This window comes from Rutilus rutilus (genome assembly GCF_951802725.1).
Source record: "Rutilus rutilus genome assembly, chromosome: 22".
Lineage (NCBI taxonomy): Eukaryota > Metazoa > Chordata > Actinopteri > Cypriniformes > Leuciscidae > Rutilus > Rutilus rutilus.
In genome coordinates this window covers 31,703,088-31,718,087 of record NC_140227.1, presented here as the reverse complement: position 1 = coordinate 31,718,087, position 15,000 = coordinate 31,703,088, and the positions used below count along the sequence as shown (strand labels likewise).

The 15,000-nt window shown below is 40.4% G+C and overlaps 2 protein-coding genes across 4 annotated transcripts in view; one reads left to right on the top strand and one right to left on the bottom strand.

Annotated features, from left to right (window-relative positions):
- The window catches only part of sos1 (son of sevenless homolog 1), a 64,620-nt gene that overhangs the window by 44,422 nt on the left and 5,198 nt on the right, over positions 1-15,000 (top strand). The window contains exons 21-24 of one of the 3 annotated variants that reach the window (XM_084395106.1): positions 1-165; positions 1,097-1,141; positions 2,714-2,832; positions 3,277-4,800. The exon at positions 1-165 is cut by the window's left edge and continues 106 nt beyond it. In XM_084395106.1, the coding sequence (XP_084251232.1) occupies positions 1-165; positions 1,097-1,141; positions 2,714-2,832; positions 3,277-3,726 (779 nt within the window). In that variant the 3' untranslated portion in view covers positions 3,727-4,800. Of the gene's footprint in view, positions 166-1,096; positions 1,142-2,713; positions 2,833-3,276; positions 4,801-11,325; positions 11,507-13,613; positions 13,791-15,000 lie in introns of those variants that run through there. The other 2 variants (XM_084395107.1, XM_084395105.1) reach the window with 2 other exon arrangements.
- gemin6 (gem (nuclear organelle) associated protein 6) lies at positions 6,455-10,168 on the bottom strand. Its single transcript, XM_084395168.1, has 2 exons — positions 9,921-10,168; positions 6,455-7,039 (listed from the first exon to the last, which is right to left on the bottom strand). Exons 1-2 carry the CDS (start codon positions 10,046-10,048, stop codon positions 6,655-6,657), a joined length of 513 nt encoding a protein of 170 aa, XP_084251294.1. The 5' UTR covers positions 10,049-10,168; the 3' UTR covers positions 6,455-6,654.

The following is a 15,000-nucleotide window of genomic DNA, read 5'->3' as shown; positions in this document are numbered from 1 at the left end:
TCAGCTACAGCCGCATCCCGGACAGCGAGACGGAGAACAGCGCAGCTTCAGCACCGAACTCTCCCAGAACCCCCCTGACGCCTCCACCCGCCTCCACCTGCAGCTCCACTGAGGCCTGCAGTGTGTTCGACTCTCCACAGGCTCCGTCCAGCCCCTTCCACTCCAGTACGACACACACACACACACACACACACACACACACACCCCTGACTCCTCCACCTGCAGCTCCACTGAGGCCTGCAGTGTGTTCGACTCTCCACAGGCTCCGTCCAGCCCCTTCCACTCCAGTACGACTCTCACACACACACGCACGCGCGCACACACACACACACACACACACACACACACACACACACACACACACACACACACACACACACACACACTAACCCGGCCCCTAAACCTAGCCATCACACACACACACACACACACTAACCTGACCCCTAAACCTGCCCATCACACACACACACACACACTAACCTGACCCCTAAACCTGCCCATCACACACACACACACTAACCTGACCCCTAAACCTGCCCATCACACACACACACTAACCCAACACCTAAACCTGCCCATCACACACACAATAACACGACCCCTAAACCTACCCAACACACACACACACACACACACATTCTCACACACACTCTCTCTCTCTCACACACACACACACACACACACACACACATTCTCACACACACTCTCTCTCACTCACACACACATACATATACTGTACATACACACACACGATGGAGTCTGAGAAACTACGGCATGATGATGATAAACTGCACAGAAATGTCACTGATTATGATCAACTCTTGTTCATATGTTCATTATGCTGCATAATTGAAGTGCTTGCAGAATGTGGAGTATCTGACACGTACCGCACACACACTGTCCGCATCCTCGCGACACACTCCACCTTTACCTGTTCTATGAGCATCATCTACATTAACTACTCCAGTAAAGCTCAACTTCGACTAACCATGTGATGTAGCATCATGTGACCAGCAGCATCATGTACTGCAGCTGCTCTGGCATCAGCTGATCAGGTCTGTCTCCTTCTCTTGTGTCTCCTCCTGATTCCCGACAGACAGCGACAGTATTTTCGCTCCGGTCACTCTTCCACACGGCCCACGTTAGTATATCACACCGCTCTCGTGTGCTGTCACGCCATCAGTCTGTGCAGACGGTGTAGTGTGTGTGTGTGTGTGTGCTCTGTGACATCACATCCTGTGGAAACAAGTGCGCTTTACTAGGGTTGGGTATCGTTTGAATTTGAACGATTTCGACTTAGATTCTGCTTATCGATTCCTAATTTCAATAAGGTAAAAAAAAAACTTAGATATCATTCACATTTATTCTTATTGCAAAACATTTAATTGTATCTGAATATCATGAACAAAAATCAACATGCTGAAGAATACTTACGTGTGCCTGCGGTTTAAAAACACCGTAGAAGAACAACTAGCCGAACTAATGTACATTTCAAGCCAGAGCCCGTCTACGGAGAGCCTGGCCACTCCCTGTTCAGTCCTATTGTACCGAATGTTGGTTGTAGTTCCCCCAGAGCTCCACTGGGGGCGATCGCCCATGACTGCAGACTGAATGGGAGTCTATGGGGCTAGACGGCTAAATGTGTCTCTTTCACCCGATTGCCGTTGAGAAATCTCAGATCTGATTGTAGGTTTTGCAAGTTCAACATGGGTTATAGGTCGGAAGTTGAATGAACGAGTACTTATGTCCTTTCGATTTCTTACAGGTTGAGTTGTTGTTGCCCATAACACGCAATTATATCCTGAGAAAAGTGGATTTTGAGGGGTATAGCGCCATAGACCTCCATTCATCCTGCACTCGTCCTGTGAGCGCCCTCATGTGGAGCCAGAGTGGAACTGCACTCGTCCTGTGAGCGCCCTCATGTGGAGCCAGAGTGGAACTGCACTCGTCCTGTGAGCGCCCTCATGTGGAGCCAGAGTGGAACTGCAACCAGTTCAGAAGCCGGACGTTTACTGGGAGTGGAAGTTCTCCCCTTATTAGACATTCTGTTTCAAGCATTATTAAAGACAATAAACACTCAGTAATTAAAAAAGAACAAATAAAAAATGAGCAATTGCAACAAATACGATTGAAATAAACAGTGTTTTAAGTTTTTCAGGTTCAGAAACTAAACAAATGTACAATAACACTGCACTTTATAAATAATATATACATTACAAATATAGTTACTAAAGTTATTCAGTGAAGAACGAGTGAATTTTCTCTCTTGTCTTCTGTTGTTTGATTAGTGTTATAGAGACGGCATATTAGTGTTATTATAGAGACGGCATATTAGTGTTATAGAGACGGAATATTAGTGTTATTATAGAGACGGAATTTTAGGCTCCTGTCACTTTAAGAGCTTCACTATGAAAACAGCGCGTCATAAAGTCATATTGAAACGCTCACAAAGGAATCGATAAGAGGAATCGATAATTTTAACTTTATAACGAGTATCCGATTCCTGACTGATTCTGGATTCCCAGCCCTACTGTATCCTGGGCTTCAGCGCTCCTGTTGCTCAGCTGTGCTGACATCATTGTAAAAATGGCTTTAGTGGCATGTGAGGTGTTTATCATGTGACGTGTTTCCCAGCATCCTCTCTGTCATGATTCTCACCCGAGGGCTCGGTGTGTGTGTGTGTGTGTAACTGGAGTGTTTGTGTGTCTCTCAGGATCTTCTTCAGTGTCGTCTATGATGAGTTTCCTCCGAAACGACGACCCTCCCGTTCCTCCACCGATCCCTCCCCGACGCCGGCCCGAATCTGCTCCCGCCGAATCCTCGCCCTCAAAGGTACCCGACACACACACACTCACCATTCTTACACACACTCTCTCACACACACACACACACACACACACACACACACACACACAGTGCTTGTGCTGCTCTATTTACTCTAGAAACCTTCAGCCAGAAGATTTTCTTCTTATTTTTATAACTTAAGAATAAAGAATATTCTGCATTGTATATTCTATAATGTTGGCCACTTTTTACACACATATTCCCCCATTGCATTATTATACATTATATTCAACATTATATAGTAGTTTAATGTAGTTCTGACACTGAAACTCTGAAAACTTAAATTTTCTCACACAGTAATTTTCATTTTGGATTGTTACAAATTGACACAGATTGTTGCATTTGTGACACGATACATTGTTACACCCCTAGTCTATGGTCATAGATCTGTCCTTTTCAAACGCTCCGTGTGTGTGTGTGTGTGTGTTCCAGATGATGTCGAAGCACCAGGACAGTCCTCCTGCGATCCCCCCTCGTCAGCCCACCACTAAAGTGTTCTCGCCCCGTTACTCGCTCACGGACCCGCCCGACAGTCCTCCGACGCTTCCTCCCCGAGAGCCGGTGCGAACGCCAGACGTGTTCTCCAGCTCGCCGTTACACCTCCAGCCTCCTCCTCAGGGCCGGCGCTCCGAACTCAACCAAACCTTCTTCCCGCCGTCTCCCTTCATCCCACAGTCTCCCTCCCCGCTGGGACCCCGCAAACACATGCCCTCCTCCCCGCTCGACCTGGAGCCGACGACACCGGGGTCCGCCGGGCCGCCCGTCCCGCCTCGCCAGAGCACGTCCCAATCGCCAATCCCAAAACTCCCTCCGAAAACCTACAAAAGAGAGTCGGTGCATCGCGACGGGCCGCCGCTCCTTGAAAACGCGAACCCTTCATAAAGCGAAGTTAATCCGAGGACTAACCGATGAAGCGACGCGTGCTCTTCTGAGACATCATCTGAGGACTAAAGATGTGCCCTAAACGTGCTCTTCTGAGACGACGATTGTGGAAATCAAGCCGAGATCATCTTTCTCGGGAACTCTGTGTGTTGTCTTTTTGTGTAGCTTTGTTTTGGCATGTTCGGCAAACCCCTCATAGAGCGAAGTTAATCTGACGACTGCAGATGTGTCCTAAACGAGCTCTTCCGAGACGTTAATCCGAGGACTAAAGACGCGCTCTTCTAAAACGACGATTGTGGAAATCAAGCTGAGATCATTTTCTCGGGAACTCTGTGTGTTGTCTTTTCGTGTAGCTTTGTTTTGTCATGTTCGTTTTCCATTTCATCACTCGGTTTGTTTTCAGCTGCAATCGTTGGCCAAACTCTGGACAAACCTGTCAAATCGCCAATCCCAAAACTCCCTACAAACGAGAGTCGGCTCGACGGACCGCCGCTCTCCTTGAAAACGCAAACCCTTAATCTGAGGACTAAAGACGTGTCCTGAAACGTGCTCTTCTGAGACGCCGATTGTGGAAATCAAGCTGTTTCTCGGGAACTCTGTGTGTTGTGTTTGTTTTGTCATGTTCGTTTGCATTTCATCGCTCGGTTTGTTTCAGGAGCAATCGTTGGCCAAACTCAGACTGAGAAACAAGCAAACCTGCTGGATGACAGACGACACGGAGCGTCTGAGACGAGACAGACCCGATAAAGACCGATCACACGATTATTTTCCGGTGCCTGTGTGTGTGTGTGTGTGTGTGTGTGTGTGTGGACGGAGAGTGTAAAGGGACTGCAGATGTTCTAGACTCGTTCGAGAGCCAGTTGACTTGACGAGTACCGGGAGTTTAAGGTACCCTCGCACACCAAAGAGGTACTCGAGAAAACCTTCAAGAAACACACGTTGATTGTCCTCGTATGTGTTAGAACTTTTATTTTCTCAATCATTTCTGTTTTTGCCAATAAGTATGTAAAGAAAAAAAAACGATCGCCGCCTTAAAACAAGGGAATAAAAGTGTTTCTACCACTGTATGCCAAACGCTAGCCATGAAAACGTCTCTCTTCTTCACTGTCTCCGGATGCTGAGCTCATGATGTACACTCAAACCACTAATGATTCAGACACCAAACATAATTTCTGATATTGGTTTACTAGTGTGTGCAGGACACTATAGTTCACTATAGAGCAAAATAAAGTAAACTGCGACATATTACACCCAAATATTCTTCATACAGTGACCAGTGACAATTTGGGACCAAAAATGATTCATAACTTTGACCTGAGCAAGTGTGTTTTCTTTAATTGCTAATGCTCTTTTTACACACAGACTGAACACAATGAAGCATTGCTTGGTGATTGGTTGAGCTAAACTGGTATTATCTAATTGTGTAGTTAAATTTAACAGCTGACAGATATTCAACATCATTCATGTGTGAGACAGTCTAACAGAAGGATGGACAAAACCAGTCAAATATCAACTGAGTTCTGGTCATATTTAATTACCATTTTCTAAACTATAGCGAATAAACTGATAATGTGAGAAATGTTGAAGGTGTCTGAGTAAATGTGGGTTTGACTGTGTATCTGCTTTTACACATCAAGTTACAAAAATGCCCCTATTTCTGATACACAATTGGTATTTCTATCAAGAGAAAGATGAGTTAAAGGGGTCATATAATGCCATTTTTGTACAAGTTATTATGATTCTTTAGGGTCTAAATGAAAAGTTTGTAATATACTTTAATTAAAAATTCTCATTAGTATTGTAAGAAAACACTCATTTTACCTGGTCAGAATCAGCTGTTTTCTGCACGTGTTTAAGTGCATGTGTCTTTAAATGCTAATGAGCTTTGCTGACCCCGCCCCTCTGTTCTGTGCGGACACCGTTTAACACAGTAACACAATAACCATAACGTGTTGTTCATTATAAACGTGGGATTATGAATTATATTGAGAACGTGGTACATAGAAAACATGCCGTAATGTACCCTGAGTGTAAACAGCCGCATTCATCGTGAAGCGTGCAGCAAGCGGTTTGCAAAGATTAATATAAATATTAATATGAAGGTTAATAAAACGTTACACTCACTTCTTCTTCTGGAGGTGCAGCAGGAACACCAATAGTTGGTACAGATCCTTTTTTCAGGAGCAGCTTCTTAGCAAAACCAGCTTTATACTGACCCTCGTTTGTAAAGCAGTCTGGTGTGAGAAATGATTCGCGCAAACATGAAAGCATTGATCGTGGGGAATATTCCCTTCGAAAACACACTCAGCCACTGCGTCTTCAGCGGTTCGGATTTATGAACATCAACATGACTGTGTTCCTTATTACACCCAAGAACACCACACTCGCTGAGACGCCATTCTGCTCATAGACAGTGCTCCAGCGTATCAACAATGGCGGACTATGATTGACAGCTTGCTCACGAGCGGGGGCGGGTCTGTGTTGAAACGCTGCTGTCAATCAACAATTGTGGGAGGGGCGTGTGATCTTGTGACGTCACACGGTAAGACGGCTTGATTTGAGATGGGAAACATAAGAAGATTAAAAAAAAACACTGGATGGATTTTTATCATTATATGATAGTTGTGTACAGGCACTGCCAACACACATTTCAGTACAACCAACTTGTAAAAGTGCATTTACCATTATATGACCCCTTTAAGATTTTGATTGGACACGCACACAAAAGAAAATGTGGGAAGAGTTATATTTCTGCCTTTGAAACATTTATTATAACATGAGCAAACATACAGGAACTTTGAATGTTACATGAAGAATCAAAAACGTAAATATTTACATAATGTAACAGAGAAATGCTGTTTGATTCTCTCCACCCTGAACATCATGCATTAACATCTCATCTTAACGAACACTCTCAGACATAGAGAGTCAGATTGAGGCGAGTGAAGTGTGTTGTTCTCCAGGGACGCTCTCGACCAGACTCTGAACTCTGGCCAGGATGATCTCGTTGGCGCAGTTGCAGTCTCCAGTGCTGTAGGGGGCGCTGATGGTCAACACACTCGCCACACGGAGAACGTCCCCGTCTTCGGTCACCGGGACTCGGTTCTTCTCCAGCCACACGCGCAGATTCTCCCTCCGAGACTTCAGTTCGTCAGCGCTGAGGACCTGCGTTCTGTCCGGCAGGAACACGCTCTTCATCCGACTCTCCGACTCCTTCGTTCCGCTCCCGAGGATCTGAACGTCTGTCACCGCGTGACCCAGAACCACTTTCACCGACGGACGCTTCGTCTCTGGGAAACTCACCAGCACAACACTGCAATCAACAAACCAACACGATAGGAGATGATTCACACTTTGATTCGAAAAGCAAATGATTCGTTTGAATCAAATGCTGTGTCTGAAATTGAATCAACTAATCGAATCAAGTAATCGACTCCAATACTTCTATGGAGGTAAAATATAAAAAGCACCGATATGAAAATTGACCGATACCAATAATTCTTTATATTTGAAAGCCGATAACCGATATATTGGCCGATAAATCTAAATCCAAGTTTTTATATAATTTTTGAGAGCCTGATTACAAATACAAAAGTCTCATCATTAAAATCTATGTCCCAAACACACAATCATAATGTTCTCATGATCATTTTATGTAGCCGATATGATAGACTTTTTGCACTTTACTGTATTTTCCTTTTTGAAGTGATTCCAATCATATTTCAAGCAACTCATAACCATCATGTTGAACAGTGCGCATCTGAAGCGTCTCAGCTGAAGGAAATAATACAGTATTTATCAGCTTTAATATATCAGCCAAATTTTCTTATCAGGCCGATAACGATAACGGTAAAAATGAACATATATCGGCCGATACCGATATAGTGGCCGATATATCGTACATCCCTAATAAAAAGCTTGTACTACTTAAAAAAATATTCACTGCATAAACGATCAGTATTGATTCAGATGTTGCAATTTGATTCGCAAGCTCTCAATTCGATTCCGATTCGGATTTCGATTCGACTCAATGAATATAGATTTAATACAAATCCTATATTTATTAAAAAAAGAACACTGAACATAAGTTTACAAGTGGTTAATTAATAAAAAGAAATTAAGAGCCACAAACCTGTATATTAAACTCTTATTATTTTAGGTACATTAAAACAGAACCCAACTCTATATTTCAAGTGCATACACTGAATAGACAGGATTTTGATGCGAGATGAAAAACTGATGCTGAAAATTGGGAAAAGTCAGAACAGTCGCACGCCTTGATCAAACAGGATCAGGTTATTTTATGTTTAAGATAAAACACACATTAAATCTCGCAGCATAAGCTGTAACATGAAGCCTGTGAGCCGTGGAGGAACACTAATACTGGCTTTTGGGTGATGGAGAAATAAATATATGAAAAAAAAAATCGATTCATGGTCTTTCATCCATTTTGAATCGGCCACATTTAAAAAAAAACGATTAATCGAAAAATCGATGAATCAAATGCCGTTTCCGAAATCTAATAATTCTATGGAGGTAAAATAATGACAAATGTATTTTAAACAAATGAAAAGCTTGTTGAGTTGTGCTAATTGAATAAAATATGCATTGCATTAACCGATTTTAATGCATTGTATTTTTAGGGCTTGCATTTTTATTAGGGATGCATGATATATCGGCCACCATATCGGTATATATGTTCATTTTACTGTTATCGTTATCGGCCCATAAGAAAATTTGGCCGATGTATTAAAGACGATAAATAATGGATTATTACAATTATTTAATAGGACTGTACTTTACTTTAATACTTTATAGTCCAGGCGTTTTAAGCCAAAATGGGGGTCAACCGTGAACAAATTGCAACAGAATCAAACTCAACTGATTTTGTATCCTCAATATGTCCTGAGTAAGGAAAAAAAAGCCCCGAAGAATCCCATTAGGGGAAAGTTCCGAAAAAGACCCAAATATATCCTATTCATACGCCTATTCATTATTTTTCTCACATGAATGGGGTAAAAACATTAACCTTTAGATATCACCATGAAAATTACTGAGCTGATTACTTATATCAAGACAAACAAAAAATGTATTACAAGTTTTTTTAAAATAGTTTGTTAACATGGACAAACGGTGCATAATCTAATTACAGATGTGCTAATTTGCATAAATACCACAACAGATCTAAACATTGGGTCTAGCCAGGTGAAAATGTCTTGTTGAATCTTGTTGACAAATAACAGTAAAATACTTAATATTAAGGTCTGAATGGAACCCATTTAGGCTACCCATGAGCATTAATACATAGAGGCAGGAAGAAGTACTTTAAACCAGCCTTTATTGACTATTATTGCCGAGATGGGGTTTGGGGCTGGGTCCATGGGACTGTTTCTGGGGATTTACTTTTTATTTTATTTACCTTTTGTCTTCTGCATTCTCCTTACCATTGTCTCCTGTTCTTGCCTCAGACTCGTCCCCCAGAAACAGTCCCACAGACCCAGCCCCAAACCCAGTCTCTTAAAAATTAATAAAGGCTGGTTTAAAGTACTTCTTCCTGCCTCTATGTATTAATGTTCATGTGTAGCCTAAATGGGTTCATTCAGACCTTAATATTAAATATTTTACTGTTATTTGTCAACAAGATTCAACAAGATATTTTCACCTGGCTATACCCAATGTTTAGATCTGTTGTGGTATTTATGCAAATTAGCACATCTGTATTAGATTATGCACCGTTTGTCCATGTTAACAAACAATTTAAAAAAACTTGTAATACATTTTTTGTTTGTCTTGATATAAGTAATCAACTCAGTAATTTTCATGGTGATATCTAAAGGTAAAATTATTTACCCTATTCATGTGAGAAAAATAATGAATAGGCGTATGAATAGGATATATTTGGGTCTTTTTCGGAACTTTCCCCTAATGGGATTCTTCGGGGCTTTTTTTTCCTTACTTAGGACATATGGAGGATACAAAATCAGTTGAGTTTGATTCTGTTGCAATTTGTTCACCCTTTTTTCCTAAAACGCCTGGACTATAAATAGGATAGCACTGAGCTAACATGAACTAACATTGAACAGCTGTGTTTTTATTAACTAGCGTAACCAGGAATCAAACAAACAAACAAAAAATCATATTCGGGTCATAATAAATTCATAATTGTTTTGTAGTTATTATTCTCTGATGTTTACCTGGCAGAAACGGGGTCCACCGTGAACACGCGTCCCTCGAAGCTCTGCTGATCGTGAGCTGTTACACAAACCTCCTGATTAACAAACTCCTGCCACTGCTGAGGACTCCTGTCCCTCCACTGCAGCATCTCTGCGAACAACGAATCACTTAATCAGCGTTAATCAACTTAATCAGCGACTTCATCTTCCCTGAAGTTTGGCGTGTGTGAACGCTGTGTGCGCGTGACGTCACTGTCGCAAACGAGCGTGTGATTGGTTGGCGGGGTCAGGCACGAGAATCATAGGAAATGTAGTTCTTTCGCGGGGGCTGCGTGAGTTTGCGCATGCGCAGGCGAGTCGTCGTTTGACAGGCTGTTGTTTGTTGCTGTCAGGATTTCCCTATTTCACGTTATGTCCCGATACGGGCGACACGCGGGTGGTGAGTGTTATAATTCATGAATAATTCACGAATAAAACCAGGCTGGAGGCAGAATGCTTCATATCATGTATTAAATATGTCTGGTTATTGAAAAGATGTGTTGTGTTTTAGCACGAGCTGCTAACTGTAATGGCGCCCTCGCGAACACTGATTAATAATAATAGTAATCATGATAATTAATAATAAAACTAGTAATTGTAATAATCACAACATTATTTTGATTCATACTTGTGAGTTTGTTGGGTTATAGGTTAACGTGAAGATGTTCATTCATGTGTCGTTATATTTCTGTGTTATGTTTTTATTAAAGTTTGCTCTGTATTTCAGATTTGAAACGATCATTTAAGTGTGTAGATGTAGATGCTAAAACCGTTTAATTGAAACAGTAAGTGTGACGTTTAAATTTTCATTAAAGTGCAAAGTCTGTGAAGTTGATTTTGTTGACTAAAACTATTACAATTAATTTTCTTTAATTTAAATTAAGCTGAAACGAAATCAAATATAATATGAAAAACTTACTGAAGTGCTAAAATTACTAAGACTAAAATAAATAAATTAAAGCTAAATAGAAATATAATATAATAAAAAGACAAAAGCGCTTAACAAAATTACTAAAACTTAACTGAAAATATAAAAATAAAAGCTAATTCAAAAATAATAATAAATACTATAATAGTTTATAAATAACACTGCTCAATATATGCTTATTTGAAATGTCAAAACTGAGTTTGTCTCCTGTATTTCACCATGCATATTATAAAAAATACATTATTAGTGTTATATATAATATAATATATTATTGAAATCCTGTTTGTGTTGTGAATTGTGGTTTGAGTTCAAGACTTTCCCCTTTTAGCTGCAGAATTCTGTTTATTGAACATTAGTCTCTTGTGTCACAGAGTTAAACCGTGGTAAAACCGTGGTCATTTCTTTATCTCATTCCCTGAGTGACAGATGCCAGGTGTTAAATGTCCTTCTCTCTTTCAGAAACGAAGGTGTACGTGGGTAACCTGGGCACCGGGGCAGGTAAGGGTGAGCTGGAGCGGGCGTTCGGTTATTACGGGCCGCTGAGGACCGTGTGGATCGCTCGCAATCCTCCGGGATTCGCCTTCGTGGAGTTTGAGGATCCCAGAGATGCTGAGGATGCTGTGCGTGGCCTCGATGGCAAGTGAGTGGGCGGAGTCACGATTCAATGACTCACTCGTAAAGACACCGGCTGCGTCCCAAATCGCGTACTCTCTTGAGTAGGTACTTATTTTGAATAAGTGATTCACGACTGCTAAAAAGGTGCGTTCTATATACAGTAGTATGAGTGTGTGTGGTATGAATGTAATCCGGATGTACTATTGTCGTCATGTTGTCATTATCATGTGACCAGCGTCAGTTGCCATTCATAAATCCTCTCCCGTGGGCTCATGGGATAGTAAAGTGTCCATCGTATGCACACTTCAGAATCTTGCCGGAAGTAGCCTAGTAGGTCATTCATTTGGTACTTTTTGCCTACTCTCTTATGAGGACTGTAAATTCAGTCAGACTTCTTTTGTCACATAATATATAGTAGGGAAGTATGCGATTTCGGAAGCAGCATTCACTTGTTTCTTTACTGGATGAATCAGCGTTTTTGATTGAATCTCTTGAATGAATGATTCAATGACTCACTCGAAAAGACCACTTGTTTCTTTACTGGATGAATCAGCGTTTTTGATTGAATCTCTTGAGTGAATGATTCAATGACTCACTCTAAAAGACTTCACTTGTTTCATTACTGGATGAATCAGTGTTTTTGATTGAATCTCTTGAATGAATGATTCAATGACTCACTCATAAAGACTTCACTTGTTTCATTACTGGATGAATCAGTGTTTTTGAACGAATCTCTTGAATGAATGATTCAATGACTCACTCATAAAGACTTCACTTGTTTCATTACTGGATGAATCAGTGTTTTTGAACACATCTCTTGAGTGAATGATTCAATGACTCACTCATAAAGACTTCACTTGTTTCATTACTGGATGAATCAGTGTTTTTGAACGAATCTCTTGAGTGAATGATTCAAAGACTCACTCATAAAGACTTCACTTGTTTCATTACTGGATGAATCAGTTTTTTTGAACGAATCTCTTGAATTAATGATTCAAAGACTCACTCATAAAGACTTCACTTGTTTCTTTACTGGATGAATCAGTTTTTTTGAACGAATCTCTTGAATGAATGATTCAAAGACTCACTCATAAAGACTTAGCTTGTTTCATTACTGGATGAATCAGTGTTTTTGATCGAATCTCTTGAATGAATTATTCAGTGACAAATATATTTATAACAGTCACTTGTCGCCACCTACTGGTGTAACGATGTAACTGATGCAATCTTTATCTGAAGCGTCAAGCTTCAAAAAGTGATTCGCTCTATTTTGATCTCTAGCGTAGACATCAGTGTTTATATCTGAGCTATAAACCTTTATCCAGAACTTCTGTGATAATCTGAATGATTGTAAGACAGAAATAATAAATCTGTGTGTTTAAAAACACTGTTAGTGAAGCTGTTTCATATCTACACATGACAACGGCTCTCTCTGGCTCAGAACTCAGATCTGAATGTTCGCTGTGATCGAACTCATCAAAGGTTTAACAGAGAGTCGAATCGCTGTAGTTTTAGAATAAGAGAGTGTAAGAGAGATAAGTATGTGTGTCAAGATCGCGGGCTATCAATTGATTAATTGTGCAGGTCTAAGTTTTAATTATTTTAGTACATCAAGTTAAACTAAAGGAACACTTTAGTTTGAGTTTCTATTTTGCTTCAGTTAACCTTTATTTTATTTTTATTAACAACATTTTTTATTTCACGGCAGATGCATCACTTTTTCTTCGTTTAGTATAAAGTATATATTTCATGTCTTTTATTTATTTTCCTGTATAGCACTTTGGTTGTTTTTAAAGTGCTTTATAAGTAAAGTTTGATTGATTGCTGATTGTGGTTTTGATGCTAAATTGTCCTAATCATTTGTTAACAAGCAAGTATTCAATACTTCAATAAACTCATTGATTCTGCAAAAAATTATTACTTTATTTAAATGAACACTTTTTTCGCTAACTGTGATTTTGTAAATGTACATTTCTGAAATACATAACTTAGACAGTTTCCTCTGATATCAGATCACTGTAAATTGTGATGTGGACTCATGCATTTTCTGTAAAGCTGCTTTGAAATGATGTGTATAAAAGCGCTACACAAATAAACGTGAATTGATTGATTGATTGATTGATTTGTTTCAGGGTGATCTGTGGCTCTCGAACGCGCGTGGAACTGTCCACCGGAATGCCACGGCGTTCCCGATACGATCGTCCGCCGACCCGCCGGCCCTTCGACCCTAGCGACCGTTGCTACGAGTGCGGCGAGAAGGGCCACTACGCGTACGACTGCCACCGCTACAGTCGCCGGCGCCGGAGCAGGTACAGCTAGCTGTGATCTGAGCACCGCTGAACCGGATTGATCAATAACACTGTCATTGCTGTTTCCCTGTTATATTGTTCTCTTCTCTCTCTGTCTGCTTGATTTCCTGTTGATTTGTTTGTGTTGATTTTGTGGGGTTGGAGGGGGGGATGTTTTGTTGTTTTCTGATCTGATGTTTTCTCCAATGTTCTTTGGGATTTCATTTTTAACGACTGACCTGGTCAAAACGTTTCAGGTTTCATCGTTTGATTCAGAGAGTCACGATCCTTTACGATTTCACGAGGCATCTAGCAAATCCCACACTTTTGAGCGCCTGCTATGACCGGGGCACGAGCAGCCACGCCCCCTTCGCTGAGGCTCCTCCCACTGCTACTTAACTATTCATAGCCCCTCCCCCCCAACCCAAACCTGATGAGAGCGCCAATCCGAGTAAATTTGGCTAGTGATTTGTGCCTACGCTTTTGATAAAGAGAGCATCGAGACCTCGGCAGACCACGATCCCGTCTAGAAAAAGCGCCTTGCACACTTCTATCAAGTCTCAATCAAGCGATTTGGCTGTCGATGCAATGTCATCGTTAGAAATCCAAGAGAACGACTAGATGCAGAGGTCGGCTGATGATAGATACTTCTAGATCGTCTAGATCTGCTAGACCTCGGTTCCAAAGAGGGTCGACCTGCAAAGTTGCAAGGTTTATTTCAAGTACCAATTAATGTGTCTCTCTGTATATCATTGCCATTGCCTGAACTCAAATCAGTCGTAGTGTTTAAAGCTGTAAACATTTGTTTAAAGAACTGTTGGATGCTTTTAGAGAACTGAGTTCGAGGGCTGGGCGATATAACACTCCATGAGCGTCTAGATGTATTGCAGTAATCATTTGTTGTTTTTTTGTCGGAAATTTGCATATTTTTTTATTTTTATCAGAGGAATCATCATTTTGAAAATATTTACACATTTTGTGCAAAAAGTAAAATATTTATTTAGTTAATAATCTTTTAATATGAATTAAATATTTATATATAAATAATATTATTTTTCAGTTTTTCACAAATGTAACTATGCAAAGTAATAAACAAAAATAGTTTATATTCTAAAACTTATTTTGCAACATTTTTAATGTTGATCAGTGTGTAATATCATTGATATACTAGTAATATTTTTTTATTAATTTATTGAATTGTATGTATTTTAGTTTAAATTTTCTTTTGGGT